Source organism: Dermochelys coriacea, chromosome 4, assembly GCF_009764565.3.
Source record: "Dermochelys coriacea isolate rDerCor1 chromosome 4, rDerCor1.pri.v4, whole genome shotgun sequence".
NCBI classification, from domain to species: domain Eukaryota; kingdom Metazoa; phylum Chordata; order Testudines; family Dermochelyidae; genus Dermochelys; species Dermochelys coriacea.
Genome location: NC_050071.1, coordinates 146,504,991 through 146,520,673, shown reverse-complemented (window position 1 = coordinate 146,520,673; position 15,683 = coordinate 146,504,991). Strand labels below are relative to the sequence as shown.

General features: G+C 44.5%; 1 protein-coding gene across 2 annotated transcripts in view; it reads right to left on the bottom strand.

Annotated features, from left to right (window-relative positions):
• Positions 1 to 4,321: 4,321 nt before the first annotated feature.
• Positions 4,322 to 15,683, bottom strand: part of SEMA4F (ssemaphorin 4F) — a 112,222-nt gene continuing 100,860 nt past the window's right edge. For both annotated transcript variants that reach the window (XM_038400561.2, XM_043512947.1), the window contains exons 7-8: positions 13,618 to 13,760; positions 4,322 to 4,549 (exon numbers count right to left, since the gene is read on the bottom strand). In XM_038400561.2, the coding sequence (XP_038256489.2) occupies positions 4,337 to 4,549; positions 13,618 to 13,760 (356 nt within the window). In that variant the 3' untranslated portion in view covers positions 4,322 to 4,336. The remainder of the gene's footprint in view (positions 4,550 to 13,617; positions 13,761 to 15,683) is intronic.

Sequence of the window (15,683 nt, the reverse complement as noted above, 5' to 3'; positions counted from 1 at the left end):
TTTCTCATTGTCCTTTGTATACTGATTATACTCCCAGAATCCTTGCTGTATTAGCCAAAAGTGTGCCTGGAGTCTAAGGCCTCAGACTGTTGGTTCCTAAACTGAACTTAGTGTGTGACTAGCACTTTAGAATGTATATAATTAAGTATTGGGCTGTACCAAATTATCCCCTGCACCTCTCGGTCTAAGAGTCCAGATTGTTAGGAAAGGGACCTCTCAAAACTAACGAAAGATATCTACACAAGTATAACAAAACAAGATTGGGTAATTGTTAAGGGGTGCTTATGATCAGGCTATGTTCTGTGACTATTGAGAGGTATTTTGTTATTGCAGATGTTTTCTGTGATGCATAAAATAATGACTCATACAAAGATGTTTTTAAACTCATTAAGAATCACTGGTTACCACAGATGTCAGTAACAATGACTGAATTAGAAATCACTTTAGCTTGTCAGTCACGTAAACTGAAACAACAAACCTTCTGACCTTAGTATCTATGAATCCCATAAATAATTAGGTAAAACGTAGAACACAGTGAAAATCAATTATGAGAAAGGAGCTTTCCCTCCTACATAGGAATTTCTCTCTCACACACCTTAAAAGGAAAAAGAGATTTTGAGAGTTAGATTGGGAATGAACACTGCCAGCATCCCGTCAGTTACCCAGGAAGCAAACAGGGCGCCACCTCTTCAACATTCAATATGAAGTGGAGTAGACTTGCTTCCTTGAATAGGCATTCCTCCCTGGGGTAACCAATTTGGCCAAGGTTGATAAAGATGACGTGGGGCAGAATGCATGGGTGGATACCAGCCAGGGGACTCCCTGTGTGAACCTGACCTCTTTTTGTGAGAATCATTCCTAGATTCTCTCTCAGCTTCCCACTGTGCCACCCAAGGGAGAGATGAGGCATGGACATGGGAAGATCCTCCACTCTGTTCAGCGGAGTAGGAAAAGTAGCAACTTCCAAGGGAGAAGCCATTCTACCAGGTACTCTTGGTTTCAGGCCTGAGAATATCTGTATCGGCGCAGCACAAGACTGAGGAGCTACGGATTTAGTGGCGATTCCCTTAAGCGCTTCAGCAGAAGAGACCCCAGTACCAAGCCCAGAAAGAGGTCACGTGCTACCATGAATTGCACTGGTGCCAGGAGGGTAAGCACCGAAGTGCTCAGTACCATATGGTCAGTTGGCACAGAGAGAACTGTTATTAGTATTGGGCTTTTGGCATCAAAACTTGGTGCTGCAGATAGCGCTTCATGGATGATCCTTGGAGTCCAAAGGAACCATTGTGTTGTCTCTCTCTTTGGCACTGAGGTACTAGAGCGGGACTCTGACATGTGGCTCTTTATGGAAGAGGCCTCAGATGAGCTCTTGTGTCTCCTACTCAAAGTTAAAGACAACCAGTGCCTAGCCTTTCCCTTAGGATTAGGAGGCAACTGAAGGATTTGGGGCCTAGCCTGGGAAACAAGCAGGGAGAACTGGAAGTCCAGGCACAGTTAAGGAATTAGGATGTGATTGGAACAACAGAGACTTGGTGGGATAACTCACATGACTGGAGTACTGTCATGGATGGATATAAACTGTTCAGGAAGGACAGGAAGGGCAGAAAAGGTGGGGAAGTTGCACTGTATGTAAGAAAGCAGTATGACTGCTCAGAGCTCTGGTATGAAACTGCAGAAAAATCTGAGAGTCTCTGGATTAAGTTTAGAAACGTGAGCAACAAGGGTGATGTCGTGGTGGGAGTCTGCTATAGACCACCAGACCAGGGGGATGAGGTGGACGAGGCTTCAGGCAACTAACGGAAATTATAGATCGCAGGCCCTGGTTCTCATGGGAGACTTCAATCACTCTGATATCTGCTGGGAGAGGAATACAGCGGTGCACAGACAATCCAGGAAGTTTTTGGAAAGTGTAGGGAACAATTTCCTGGTGCAAGTGCTGGAGGAACCAATTAGGGTCAGAGCTCTTCTTGATCTACTGCTCACAAACCAGGAAGAATTAGTAGAGGAAGCAAAAGTGGATGGGAAGCTGGGAGGCAGTGACCATGAGATGGTCGAGTTCAGGATCCTGACACAGGAAAGAAAGGAGAGCAGCAAAATATGGATCCTGGACGTCAGAAAAGCAGACTTTGACTCTCTCTCTCCCAGACAGTGTGTGTGTGTCTGTCTGCCATGCTGTCTCCCCTCTCTCCATTTGTGCTGCCTTGTAGAGTGTGAGGCTACATTAACAAAGTGTTAATCCTTGAGGGCTCAGCCAAGTGCTAGTTCATCATATAGCTGTAAGGCATTCCCTGGAAAATATCCTACCCTCTTCCACCCTCTGACTCCACCACCTAAACCAAGCTTCACAATCATCATTGCTGTGCACAGTATTAAATTGTTTGTTTAAAACTTATACTGTGTATAAATATATATAATATAGCCTTTTGTCTGGTGAAAAAAATTTCCCTGGAACCTAAACTCCCCCCCCCCCCCATTTACATTAATTCTTATGGGGAAATTGGATTTGCTTAACATCGTTTTGCTTAAAGTCACATTTTTCAGGAACATAACTACAATGGTAAGCGAGGAGTTACTGTATAAGGTGGGTGCACCACTGGTTGAAAGACGATACTCAAAGAATAGTTATCAGTGGTTTACTGTCAAACTGGGAGGACATATCTAGTGGGTTCCCACAGGGAATCTGGTACTACTGAATATTTTCATTAATTACATCAATAACGGAGTGGAGAATACGCTCATACAATTTGTGGATGACACCAAGCTGGGAGGGGTTGCTAGCACTCTGGAGGACAGGACATTTCTCAAAATGATCTTGAGAAATTAGAGGATTAGTGTAAAATCGGCACGATGAAATTCAATAAGGACCAGTGCAAAGTAGGTTTCAGAGTAGCAGCCGTGTTAGTCTGTATTCGCAAAAAGAATGCATCCGATGAAGTGAGCTGTAGCTCACGAAAGCTTATGCTCAAATAAATTTGTTAGTCTCTAAGGTGCCACAAGTGCAAAGTAGTACACTTAAGAAGGAAAAATTAAATACACAAATACATATCAAATGCACAGCTACAAAACAAGGTATGTAGTAGTACTGCGGAAAAGGATCTGGGGGTTATAGTGGATCATAAATTGAATCTGAGCCAACAATGTGATGCAGTTGAGAAAAAGACTAATATTCTGGGGTGTACTGACAGGAGTGTCATATGTCAGACACAGGAGAGACATATCCTGCTCTGCTTAGCACTGGTGAGACCTGAGCTGAAGTACTGTGTCACATATGTTAAGGGCTGTTATAAAGAGGACTGTGATCAATTGTTCTCCAAGTCCACTGAAGGTGGGACAAAAAGTAATCTGCACCAAGGGAGATTTAGGTTTGATTTTGGGAAAAACTTTCTAACACTAAGGGGAGTTAAGCTCTAGAACAGGCTTCCAAGAGAGGGCTTGGAATCCATACCACTGGAAGTTTTTAAGAACGAGTTAAACAAACACCTGCCAGGGATGATCTAGGCACAGTTGGTCTGGCCCCTAGTAAGGGGCTGAACTAGATGACAGCTCAAGATGCCCTTCCAGCCCTACATTTTTATGATTCTATGATATTAGAATATCCTCTTCTATTGGGGAGAGATGATGGGGGCCCCCTAGGAAAAAAGGAAACGGATGAAAAGTTTTCCATTTTGGTAAACTTTGGGGGGGGGCTGTTTTTATAAAGCCAACAAGGAGAGCAAACCTAAATAAACTAACTCTACCTACTCTAACACTAATTATAGACATTAGTAAGATAATAGTTAAGTCGCACAAAGCAAGGGACATTGACACTGCAGGGATTCTGTCTCACAGCCATGGGCTTAAAGGAACTGAGCAGTGGCTGAGCCTGCTCAACCTTATATGCCTTCAGTTACTGGGGGAAATGCAAGGTGCAGACATGGCCCCAATGGTCACTGCTATGGCACACATGGGCCGTATGTGCATCAAGAGTGGAATCTGTATGGACAGTCACTCAGACAGAAACCGAAGTTCCCCAAAACACAGTGTTTCCAGATTAAAATGACCTGAGGTACACACAAGATGAACAGCTGTAACTAAGAGTGAAGAGAATAAAAGCAGTCAATGGACTAAAGGACCAGGATGCTCCCACTTGCTGCTTTCGCACCTGTAAGGAAGTTAGAAGTTATGAGGATTTTGCATCCTTATTCTATCCTTGCATGGAGCATTGCATTGCTTGACATGATATACACTTGGCTTTGCTGGCAGAGATGTCCACAGGGACTCAGACTTGGTGTGCAGAGCACAGCCATATCACGAGACTGAGGATCACTCTCCTTTGCATACCAAGTCCACTTTCCATTCAATGAGCACCTGCTGGAGCCAGGAAAGGCACCCACCTCTGGGCTGAGAAGATACCATAGAACACTGCAGAAGTCCCGTTTACAGAGTGCAAGGTAAATACATCTTTCAGTAGATTGAAGTTGGTTCCACTCTCTGGATCCAAGCAAATCAGCTGGGTCTTTAGGAAAGTTGTCCACCGCTTCTGCAGGGTCTTCAGGCCTCCTAAGTCCCCCTAGAGAGAGAGAGAGCAGAAAGGAGACATTCACATTCAGGAAAAAGAGGATTCATCTGCTTCTCACAGCTTCTAGCAAGAGCTTATCTTAACTCATCCAAGCATCTTGGGTATTCTTCTGTTCAAGCATTAGCACTGTGCTTTCACTAGGGGCTTCTATGACCAACAGGTCCATTCCAGTGTCCTCAAACACAGAAGAAGGCAGCCCCAAGATTAGGGCAGGATATTTACATAAAGTCAGACTGGAAATAAAGCATACATTTTTAACCATGAGGGACGTGATGGATTCTCCATCATTGAGAAATTTTAAATCAAGATTGGTTGTTTTTCTAAAAGATCTGCTCTGGGGATTATTTTGGGGAAGTTCTATGGTCTGTGTTATATAGGAGATCAGACTAGATGATCACAGTAGTCTCTTCTAGCCTTGGAATCTACAAAATATATTGGAATGACAGAGTAGGGGAATGGCACTACATGTGAAAGAAAGCAGAGCATGATATATAGTGAAAATCTTAAATGAACCAAACTGTACCATAGAATGTCTATGGATATAAATTCCCTGGTTGAATAATAAGAGTATAGCAGTAGAAATATACCACCAACAACATAACCAGGATGGTGATGGTGATTGTGAAATTCTCTGGGAGAGTAGAGAAGCTCCAAAACCAGAAAACCCAATGGTAATGTGGGATTTCAACTATCCCCAAAGTGACTGGGTACATGTCACCTCAGGACAAGATGCAGAGATAAAGTTTCTAGATACCATTAATGACTGCTTCTTGGAGCAGCCAGTCCTGGAACCTACAAGGAGGGAGGCAATTCTTGATTTAGTTCTAAGTGGAGCACAGGATCTGGTTTAAGAGGTGAATATAGCTGAAACACTGGGTAACAGCAACCATAACGTAATTATATTTAACATCCTTTGGGGGGGGGGGATACCAAAGAAACCCATCACAGTAGCATTTAACTTCAAAAAGGGGGACACCACAAAAATGAGGTTTGTTAAACAGAAATTAAAAGGAATTGTCGCAAGAATAAAATGCCTCCATGCTTCATGGAACTTTTTAAACATACCATAATAGAGGCTCAATTAAATGTATAGCCAAAATAGAAAATGCAATAAAACAACAACAAGCAGATCAAAAAAATGCCACCATGGCTAAACAGTTGAAGAGGTTAGAGACAAAAAGGAAACCTTTAAAAACTGGAAGTTAAATCCTACTGAGGAAAACTAAAAGGAGCTTAAATTCTGGCAAGTCAAGTGTCAAAGGAAAATAAGGCATGCCAAAAAAGAATCTGAAGAGCAACTAGCAAAAGACACAAAAACTGACAGCTAGGGTGACCATATGTCCCAGTGTTATAGAGACAGTCCCGATATGGTGCTTTGTCTTATACAGGAGCCTATTACCTCCCACCCCCGTCCCAATTTATCTGGTCATCCTACTGACAGCAAAGAATTTTAAGTACATCAGAAACAGGAAGCCTGTCAGACTGATTGGCAGTGGGGCCACTGGATGATTGAGGTGCTAAAGGAGGCTCAAGGAAGACAAGGCCATTGCGGAGAAGCTAACTGAATTATTTACATTGGTCTTCACTGAAGAAGATGTGAAGGAGATTCCCACAGCCAGGCTATTTTTGTTAGGTGACAAATCTACAAAACTGTCCCAGACTGGAGGTGTCAATCAAGGTGGGTTTGGAACAAACTGATCAGTTAAACCGTAATAAGTCACCAAGACCAGATAGTATTCATTCAAGAGTTCTGAAGGAATTCATACAAGAAATTGCAGAACTAATAACCTATTGCTTAAATCAGCTTCTGTACCAGATGACTGGAGAATAGCTACTGTAATGCCGATTTTTTAAGAAGGCTTCAGAGGCAATCCTGGCAATTACAGGCCAGTAAGCCCAACTTCAGTACCAGGCAGATTGATTAAAACTATAGAAAAGAACAGAATTATCAGGCTCACAGATGAACATATGTTGAAGAGTCAACTCAGCCTTTGTAAAGGGAAATCATGCCTCACCAATCTACTACAATTCTTTGAGAGTATCAACAAGCACACATACAGGTTGATCCAATTAACACAGTGCACTTGGATCTTAAGAAAAACTCTGACAAGTTCCAACACCAAAGGCTCTTATGCAAAGTAAACAGTCATGTGCTGTTCAACACATTCATAAATGACCTGAAAAAGGAGTGAACAGCGAGATGGCAAAATCTGCAGATGATACAAAATTACTCAGGATAGTTAAGTCCAAAGCAAACTGGAAAGAGTTACAAAGGGATCTCACAAAGCTGAGTGACTAGGCAACACAACGGCAGATGAAATTCCATGTTGATAAATGCAAAGTAATTCACATTGGAAGACATAATCCCAGCTACAAACACACAATGAGGGGGTCTAAATTAGCTGTTACCACTCAAAGCTCTTGGAGTCATTGTGGATAGTTCTCTGAAAACATCTGCTCAATGTGCAGTGGCAGTCAAAAAAGCTAAACAATGTTATTACCTTTCCTAATGGTTCCTAAATCAAAAAATGTAATGCCACTATATAAATCCATGATATGCCCACACCCTGAATGTCCATGCAGTTCTGGTCATCCCACCTCAAAAAAGATATGTTTGAACTGGAAAAAGTGCAGAGAAGGGCAGCAAAACTGATTAAGGGTATGGAACAGCTTCTGTATGAGGAGAGATTAAAAAGACTGGAACTGCTGAGTTTAGAAAAGAAATGGCTGGAGGGCTATGCTAGAGAATGGTGTGGAAAAAGTGAATACAGAAGTGTTATTTACACCTCCTCATGATACAAGAACCAGGGGTCACCCAATGAAATCAATAGGCAGCAGGTTTAAAACAAAACAAAAGGAAATACTTCTTCACACAATGCACAGTCAACCTGTGGAACACACACTGCCAGGGGATGTTGTGAAGCCCAAAATTATAACAGGGTTGAAAAAAGAATGAGAAGTTCATGGAGGATAGGTCCAGCAATGGCTATTAGCCAAGATGGTCATGGATGCAACCCCGTGCTCTGGGTGTTGCTAGCCTCTGCCTGCCAGATAGTGGGAGTGGATGACAGGGAATGGATCACTCAACAGCACTATTCTGTTCATTCCTTCTGAAGCTCCTGGCACTGGCTGCTGTTGGAAGACAGGATATTGGGCTAGATGGACCATTAGTCTGACCCAGTATGGTCTTATTGTAAACCATTCTCAACAGGCCAAGATAACAGAAAGAAAGCTTCAATTGGCAGAATACATAACCACTAGAGGCGGTATTAAATTATTAATGAATGATCTTGAATGCAAGCTTGTCAGATTTCACAAGCTACCCAAACTGGGCATGGTCTGTGTTACAGCTAACATAGCATGTTAGACAATAGATGAGCATGTGTAGCTGTGTTGGTCCCAGGATATTAGAGATAATTCATATAGGAAAACAATAAAAGACAAAAATACCTGTCACCTGTGGATGAACACTTTTCACAAAGTGATCACCCTATATCTGACCTCTTAGTCCTCATCTTCAAAGGAAACCTCACTAACCCACCCCCGCTCTTGTGTTAACAGACCACTCTACCTTAAACGGTCCCTAATAATACATGCTAACTTATACTAAACAATCTGTTTCACCTTGCATTTAGCTGTGATGTGGTAAATACTTTTGCCAGACCTGAAGCAGAGCTCTGTGAGACTCAAAAGTCTGTCTCTCTCACCAACAGAAGTTGGTCCAAAAAAACCCATATTACCTCACCCACCTTGTCCCTCTAACAGATGAGCATGGAGCTTTGCAATACACAGACAGACAGACTTCCTGATCATGGAATTTACAATGATAATGAAGGTAAAGCCCCACCATGCGCTGCACAGCAAGCTGGACTTAGATTCTGCAGCGGCACGCTGGAAGGTTTACAGTAGATGCAGATAATAAAAATGCTTCATTTGTAAATTAAGCATGGATGTAATCAGTAGTCAGTATGGCAATCTGTGTTCTTTATTTCTGTATTATTGTAGAGCCTATAGTGGCTTTCATACTGACAGGTTGACTCCCGCCTCCGATCAACCTATGATGCCATCCTGCACCACCCACTTGTAAATTTTCATACAAGCATCTTCCATGCTTTTTCCTATGCTTACTCTTGAGTGTAGAAGGTGCTCCTCACAAACATCTGCAAAACTAACCCACTGTTTTTCTTCAAATGCCTTCTTAAAACTGCTGTGAAGCCAACAAAAACTTGACAAAGTTTAGTGCTGGTTCACTGACACCACTGTCTTTTGTGCTGACCAATATTGTCTCATTGTTTCCTTGTATTCTGTCTGTATCCATCTGTCATTTCTTGTCTTATCCTTACATTGTAAGCCCTTTGAGGCAGTGACAGCCTTTTGGGTCTGTATTTTGCATAGCACAATGGGCTCTTGGTTCATGACTGGGGTTTCTAGGCACTATGATGGGACTCTGGGAGGGAGTGACCATGAGTTGGTTGAGTTCAGGATCCTGACGCAGGGAAGAAAGGTAAGCAGCAGGATACGGACCCTGGACTTCAGGAAAGCAGACTTTGACTCCCTCAGGGAACAGATGGCCAGGATCCCCTGGGGGACTAACATGAAAGGGAAGGGAGTACAGGAGAGCTGGCTGTATTTCAAGGAATCCCTGTTGAGGTTACAGGGACAAACCATCCCGATGAGTCGAAAGAATAGTAAATATGGCAGGCGACCAGCTTGGCTTAATGGTGAAATCCTAGCGGATCTTAAACATAAAAAAGAAGCTTACAAGAAGTGGAAGCTTGGACATATGACCAGGGAAGAGTATAAAAATATTGCTCGGGCATGTAGGAAAGATATCAGGAGGGCCAAATCGCACCTGGAGCTGCAGCTAGCAAGAGATGTCAAGAGTAACAAGAAGGGTTTCTTCAGGTATGTTGGCAACAAGAAGAAAGCCAAGGAAAGTGTGGGCCCCTTACTGAATGAGGGAGGCAAGCTAGTGACAGAGGATGTGGAAAAAGCTAATGTACTCAATGCTTTTTTGCCTCTGTTTTCACTAACAAGGTCAGCTCCCAGACTGCTGTGCTGGGCAACACAAAATGGGGAAGAGATGGCCAGCCCTCTGTAGAGATAGAGGTGGTTAGGGACTATTTAGAAAAGCTGGACGTGCACAAGTCCATGGGGCCGGACGAATTGCATCCGAGAGTGCTGAAGGAATTGGCGGCTGTGATTGCAGAGCCCTTGGCCATTATCTTTGAAAACTCGTGGCGAACGGGGGAAGTCCCGGATGACTGGAAAAAGGCTAATGTAGTGCCCATCTTTAAAAAAGGGAAGAAGGAGGATCCTGGGAACTACAGGCCGGTCAGCCTCACCTCAGTCCCTGGAAAAATCATGGAGCAGGTCCTCAAAGAATCAATCCTGAAGCACTTAGAGGAGAGGAAAGTGATCAGGAACAGTCAGCATGGATTCACCAAGGGAAGGTCATGCCTGACTAATCTAATCGCCTTTATGATGAGATCACTGGTTCTGTGGATGAAGGGAAAGCAGTGGATGTATTGTTTCTTGACTTTAGCAAAGCTTTTGACACGGTCTCCCACAGCATTCTTGTCAGCAAGTTAAGGAAGTATGGGCTGGATGAATGCACTATAAGGTGGGTAGAAAGCTGGCTAGATTGTCGGGCTCAACGGGTAGTGATCAATGGCTCCATGTCTAGTTGGCAGCCGGTGTCAAGTGGAGTGCCCCAGGGGTCGGTCCTGGGGCCCGTTTTGTTCAATATCTTCATAAATGATCTGGAGGATGGTGTGGATTGCACTCTCAGCAAATTTGCGGATGATACTAAACTGGGAGGAGTGGTAGATACGCTGGAGGGGAGGGATAGGATACAGAAGGACCTAGACAAATTGGAGGATTGGGCCAAAAGAAATCTAATGAGGTTCAATAAGGATAAATGCAGGGTCCTGCACTTAGGATGGAAGAATCCAATGCACCGCTACAGACTAGGGACCGAATGGCTCGGCAGCAGTTCTGCGGAAAAGGACTTAGGGGTGACAGTGGACGAGAAGCTGGATATGAGTCAGCAGTGTGCCCTTGTTGCCAAGAAGGCCAATGGCATTTTGGGATGTATAAGTAGGGGCATAGCGAGCAGATCGAGGGACGTGATCGTTCCCCTCTATTCGACACTGGTGAGGCCTCATCTGGAGTACTGTGTCCAGTTTTGGGCCCCACACTACAGGAAGGATGTGGATAAATTGGAAAGAGTACAACGAAGGGCAACGAAAATGATTAGGGGTCTAGAGCACATGACTTATGAGGAGAGGCTGAGGGAGCTGGGATTGTTTAGTCTGCAGAAGAGAAGAATGAGGGGGGATTTGATAGCTGCTTTCAACTACCTGAAAGGGGGTTTCAAAGAGGATGGCTCTAGACTGTTCTCAATGGTAGCAGATGACAGAACGAGGAGTAATGGTCTCAAGTTGCAATGGGGGAGGTTTAGATTGGATATTAGGAAAAACTTTTTCACTAAGAGGGTGGTGAAACACTGGAATGCGTTACCTAGGGAGGTGGTAGAATCTCCTTCCTTAGAGGTTTTTAAGGTCAGGCTTGACAAAGCCCTAGCTGGGATGATTTAACTGGGACTTGGTCCTGCTTTGAGCAGGGGGTTGGACTAGATGACCTTCTGGGGTCCCTTCCAACCCTGATATTCTATGATTCTATGATTCTATGATTCTATGATAATATAAAAAATGACAAATAAGAGCCGAATCACACATCAGAGCCCCGTTGTGCTGGGTGCTGCATAGACACAAGGAGAGAAGCACTGTCCCAAAGAGTTCATAACTTAAGACAAGCAGGAACAGGTGGACATAAGCAGCTAAGGAAGTGGGGGAGGGCATACTGGGGTAACACGGCAGAAAGACACACAGTTACAGATTAGTTTTTAAAAGGTATTCAACAAGCAATCAACTTTAATGACATTGGAAGACCCTGCATAGCCCTTCAAGCTGGCTATTTACTATTGATGTCAGAGCAGATGTGGGCCTTGGAAAGCGTCATGGAGGAGGATAGGACAGTCTTTATGGATTAGCGCGTGGAGGGAAGAGGAGTCATGGAGGAAAGCACAGAGATGCTTGTGGGAGATGCAGACAAGCAGGACATGGATGACAGCCCATATGATGGAGAGGAGGAGACTGCACAGGAGGCAGTGCAGGGGAAGTACAGGCAGGAATGTCCAGGCAAGCAGCATGAGCTGAGGACAGAGATCATGGAGAAGTTAGAGAAGATGAGGCTGAGAGGCAGGAGGGAGAACTAGGAGTTCAAAAGGGAGCCCACAAGGCTCACCAGGAGCTGAACACGCTCTGGTTATTTTTGCAGTGGAGATTTGGACAGAGATGAGAGGTAGGTGTGTGTCAGGGAGACCAGAGAGGAGGAATTTGCTGTGTGGAGGTGCGGATGTCCAATGCCAGGACTGGAGTTTGGTTGTGTGGATGGAGAGGAATGGTTGGAATCTGGAGATACAGCAGGGCTCAGTTTAGTGACAGAATCTGATCAGGGATGGAAGATGTTCTTCAGCAAAACCCAGAGAGCAGAGGGGCTCCAAGTCCACATTGACATCCCTGCCTCCAAGCGATGGCAGGACATATTGTGCTTCTGACAGTGAGATGTAAAAGTGAGGGCCTGGCCATGTACCATCACTGCATATCCCATAGCTTCTTCTGGCAGAAGCAGGTTTCCAGTTCTGGTTGTGACGGTGCACCCCATAATGCTTTATGGGAATATGCTTATGAATGTATATATGACATAACTGGAATATGTTTTATGCTACATATGCTATGTAACGTCTCTGTAAAGGTTATGATCTACTAAATATATTCATCCTATTTGAATGCATGTATCATTTTTGTATTCAAAGTTATGAATATTGGCTATGTACTTGTTTAATTTCAAGTAACCTCAGTGAAGCAGTTGGTCAGCTTCCTGAGAAAAGGCTATTCTCAGTAAGTGCCCAATCAAGAAACACTTAAGCCAACAATGAACTTGGAGACGCCAATCCACATCTGAGCTTTCCCAGGAATGTGGCCTGGCTGGTAAGGAATTCAGTCATGCATGGACATGTGACTTGCCCATGTGACTCCAAAACTCCATCTTGGAGTTGAATTCTGGATAGGAGAGAGGAGAGGGACCACCCACAAGAGAAAGTCTATTTAACCCCCTGAAAACCTCTCCATTTGGTCTTCAGCTGGCTCAAGAGGCAACCTCTCCACACCCAAAGGTTACCTAAAAGAGACTGGAACAAAGGACAGTAACCATAGGGGTGGGAGTGGTTGCTGGACCCAGACTAGAAGGAGACTAGTCTGTAAAAGAAGCTTACTGGAACATCTCCGAGGATGAGATTTCAGCAGTAATCACTTTCTTACTGTATTAGGCATAGACTTTTGTGTTTTATTTTATTTTGTCTGGTAATTTACTTTGTTCTGTCTGTCATTACTTGGAACCACTTGAATCCTACTTTTTGTATTTAATAAAATCACTTTTTACTTATTAATTAACCCAGAGTATGTATTAAATACCTGGGGGAAAGGGGGCAAACAGCTGTGCATCTCTCTCTATCAGTGCTACAGAGGGCAAACAATTTATGAGTTTACCCTACATAAGCTTTATACAGGGTAAAACAGATTTATTGGGGTTTGGACGCCATTGGGAGTGGGCATTTGAGTGTTGGAAACAGAAATACTTCTTAAACTGTTTTCAGTTAAGCCTGCAGCTGTTAGGGGACATGGTTTAGCCCTGGGTCTGGGTTTGCAGCAGGCTAGCGTATCTGGCTCAAACCAAGCAGGGCACTGAAATCTCCAGCTGCCAGGAGAAACAGGCTCAGGGTAGTCTCAGCACATCAGTTGGCAGTTCAAGGGGTTTCTGTGATACAACCCGTCACACTGGTGTCCTGGCCAGATAAGGGTAATTACTTTTTACTTCCTCTTGAGAGTGGCAGACACCCTCGGACTAGCAGGCAGCTTTCACTTTGCACAGAAACTGCCAAGTGCCTGTGAGGCCATCCCCTCCCTTCTGCATTGTGGGAGCCCTGGGGATCGTACCTTGCAGACTCTGGCCACACGTGGGACCCTCACTTGTTCATAGAAGTCGTACTCTCTGGCTGTCTCCGTAAAAAAGAAATAGATTTTGTCGTTCTCTCCACTCTCGCCCCCTCTCAGGAAAGTGGAGCCCACAAAGACTGGGTCTATGGATACAGGTGAGAGACAATCACAACAGGAAATGAACTATCGGAACTTCAAATGCTGAACAAGGCAAATCCCTCCCCCCCACACGTGACTACCACTGTTCCTGGGCAAAGGGCCAGTATACTGATATCATCCCTACCTGCCATGGACACTCTCAGGGGCCAAGAGGAGGCAGGATTCACTTGGCATCTTCTCTTTATGTCATCCGCCATTGCTGGTCTCAAAGACTCCCACCCCCGTTCCCCTCAGAAACATCTGTCTCCCCCCTTCTCTTTCTCTGTCCTCAGATCCCTTAGAGACTTAGCATGGGCAGCATCTTGGACCCTGGACTTTAGAAAAGCAGACTTTGAATCCCTCAAGGAACTGATGGGTAGGAACTCCTGGGAGAACAAACAAGAGGGGATAAGGAGTCCAGGAGAGCTGGCTGTATTTTAAAGAAACCTTATTGAGGTTGCAGGAACAAACCATGCCGATGTGTCGAAAGAATAGTAAATATGGCAGGCAACCAGCTTGGCTTAACAGTGAAATCCTTGCTGATCTTAAACACAAAAAAGAAGCTTACAAGAAGTGGAAGATGGGACAAATGACCAAGGAAGAGTATAAAAATATTGCTCGGGCATGCAGGAGTGAAATCAGGAAGGCCAAATCACACCTGGAGTTGCAGCTAGCAAGAGATGTTAAGAGTAACAAGAAGGGTTTCTTCAGGTATGTTAGCAACAAGAAGAAATTCAAGGAATGTGTGGGCCCCTTACTGAATGAGAGAGGCAACTAGTGACAGAGGATGTGGAAAAAGCTAATGTACTCAATGGTTTTTTTGTCTCCGTCTTCAAGAACAAGGTCAGCTCCCAGAATAGTGCATTGGGCAGCACAGTATGGGGAGGAGGTGACCAGGCCTCTGTGGAGAAAGAAGTGGTTCGGGACTATTTAGAAAAGCTGGACGAGCACAAGTCCATGGGGCTGGATGCACTGCATCCGAGGGTGCTAAAGCAGTTGGGGGATGTGATTGCAGAGCCATTGGCCATTATTGTTGAAAACTCGTGGCAATCGAGGGAGGTCCTGGATGACTGGAAAAAAGCTAATGTAGTGCCCATCTTTAAAAAAGGGAAGGAGGAGGATCCGGGGAACTACAGGCCAGTCAGCCTCACCTCAGTCCCTGGAAAAATCATGGAGCAGGTCCTCAAGGAATCAATTCTGAAGCACTTAGAGGAGAGGAAAGTGATCAGGAAACAGTCAGCATGGATTCACCAAGGGCAAGTCATGCCTGACTAATCTAATTGCCTTCTATGATGAGGTAACTGGCTCTGTGGATGGGGGGAAAGCAGTGGACATGTTATTCCTTGACTTTAGCAAAGCTTTTAATACGGTCTCCCACAGTATTCTTGCCAGCAAGTTAAAGTAGTATGGGCTGGATGAATGGACTATAAAGTGGAAGTTGGCTAGTTGTCGCGCTCAATGATTAGTGATCAATGGCTCCATGTCTAGTTGGCAGCTGATATCAAGCGGAGTGCCCCAAGGGTCGGTCCTGGGGCCGGTTTTGTTCAATATCTTCATTAATGAGCTGAAGGATGGTGTGGATTGCACCCTCAGCAAGCTTGCAGATGACACTAAACTGGGAGGAATGGTAGATACGCTGGAGGGTAGGGATAGGATACAGAGGGCCCTAGACAAATTAAAGGATTGGGCCAAAAGAAATCTGATGAGGTTCAACAAGGACAAGTGCAGAGTCCTGCACTTAGGATGGAAGAATCCCATGCACTGCTTCAGACTAGGGACCGAATGGCTAGGCAGCAGTTCTGCAGAAAAGGACCTAGGGGTTACAGTGGATGAGAAGCTGGATATGAGTCAACAGTGTGCTCTTGTTGCCAAGAAGGCTAATGGCATTTTGGGATGTATAAGTAGGGGCATTGCCAGCAGATCGAGGG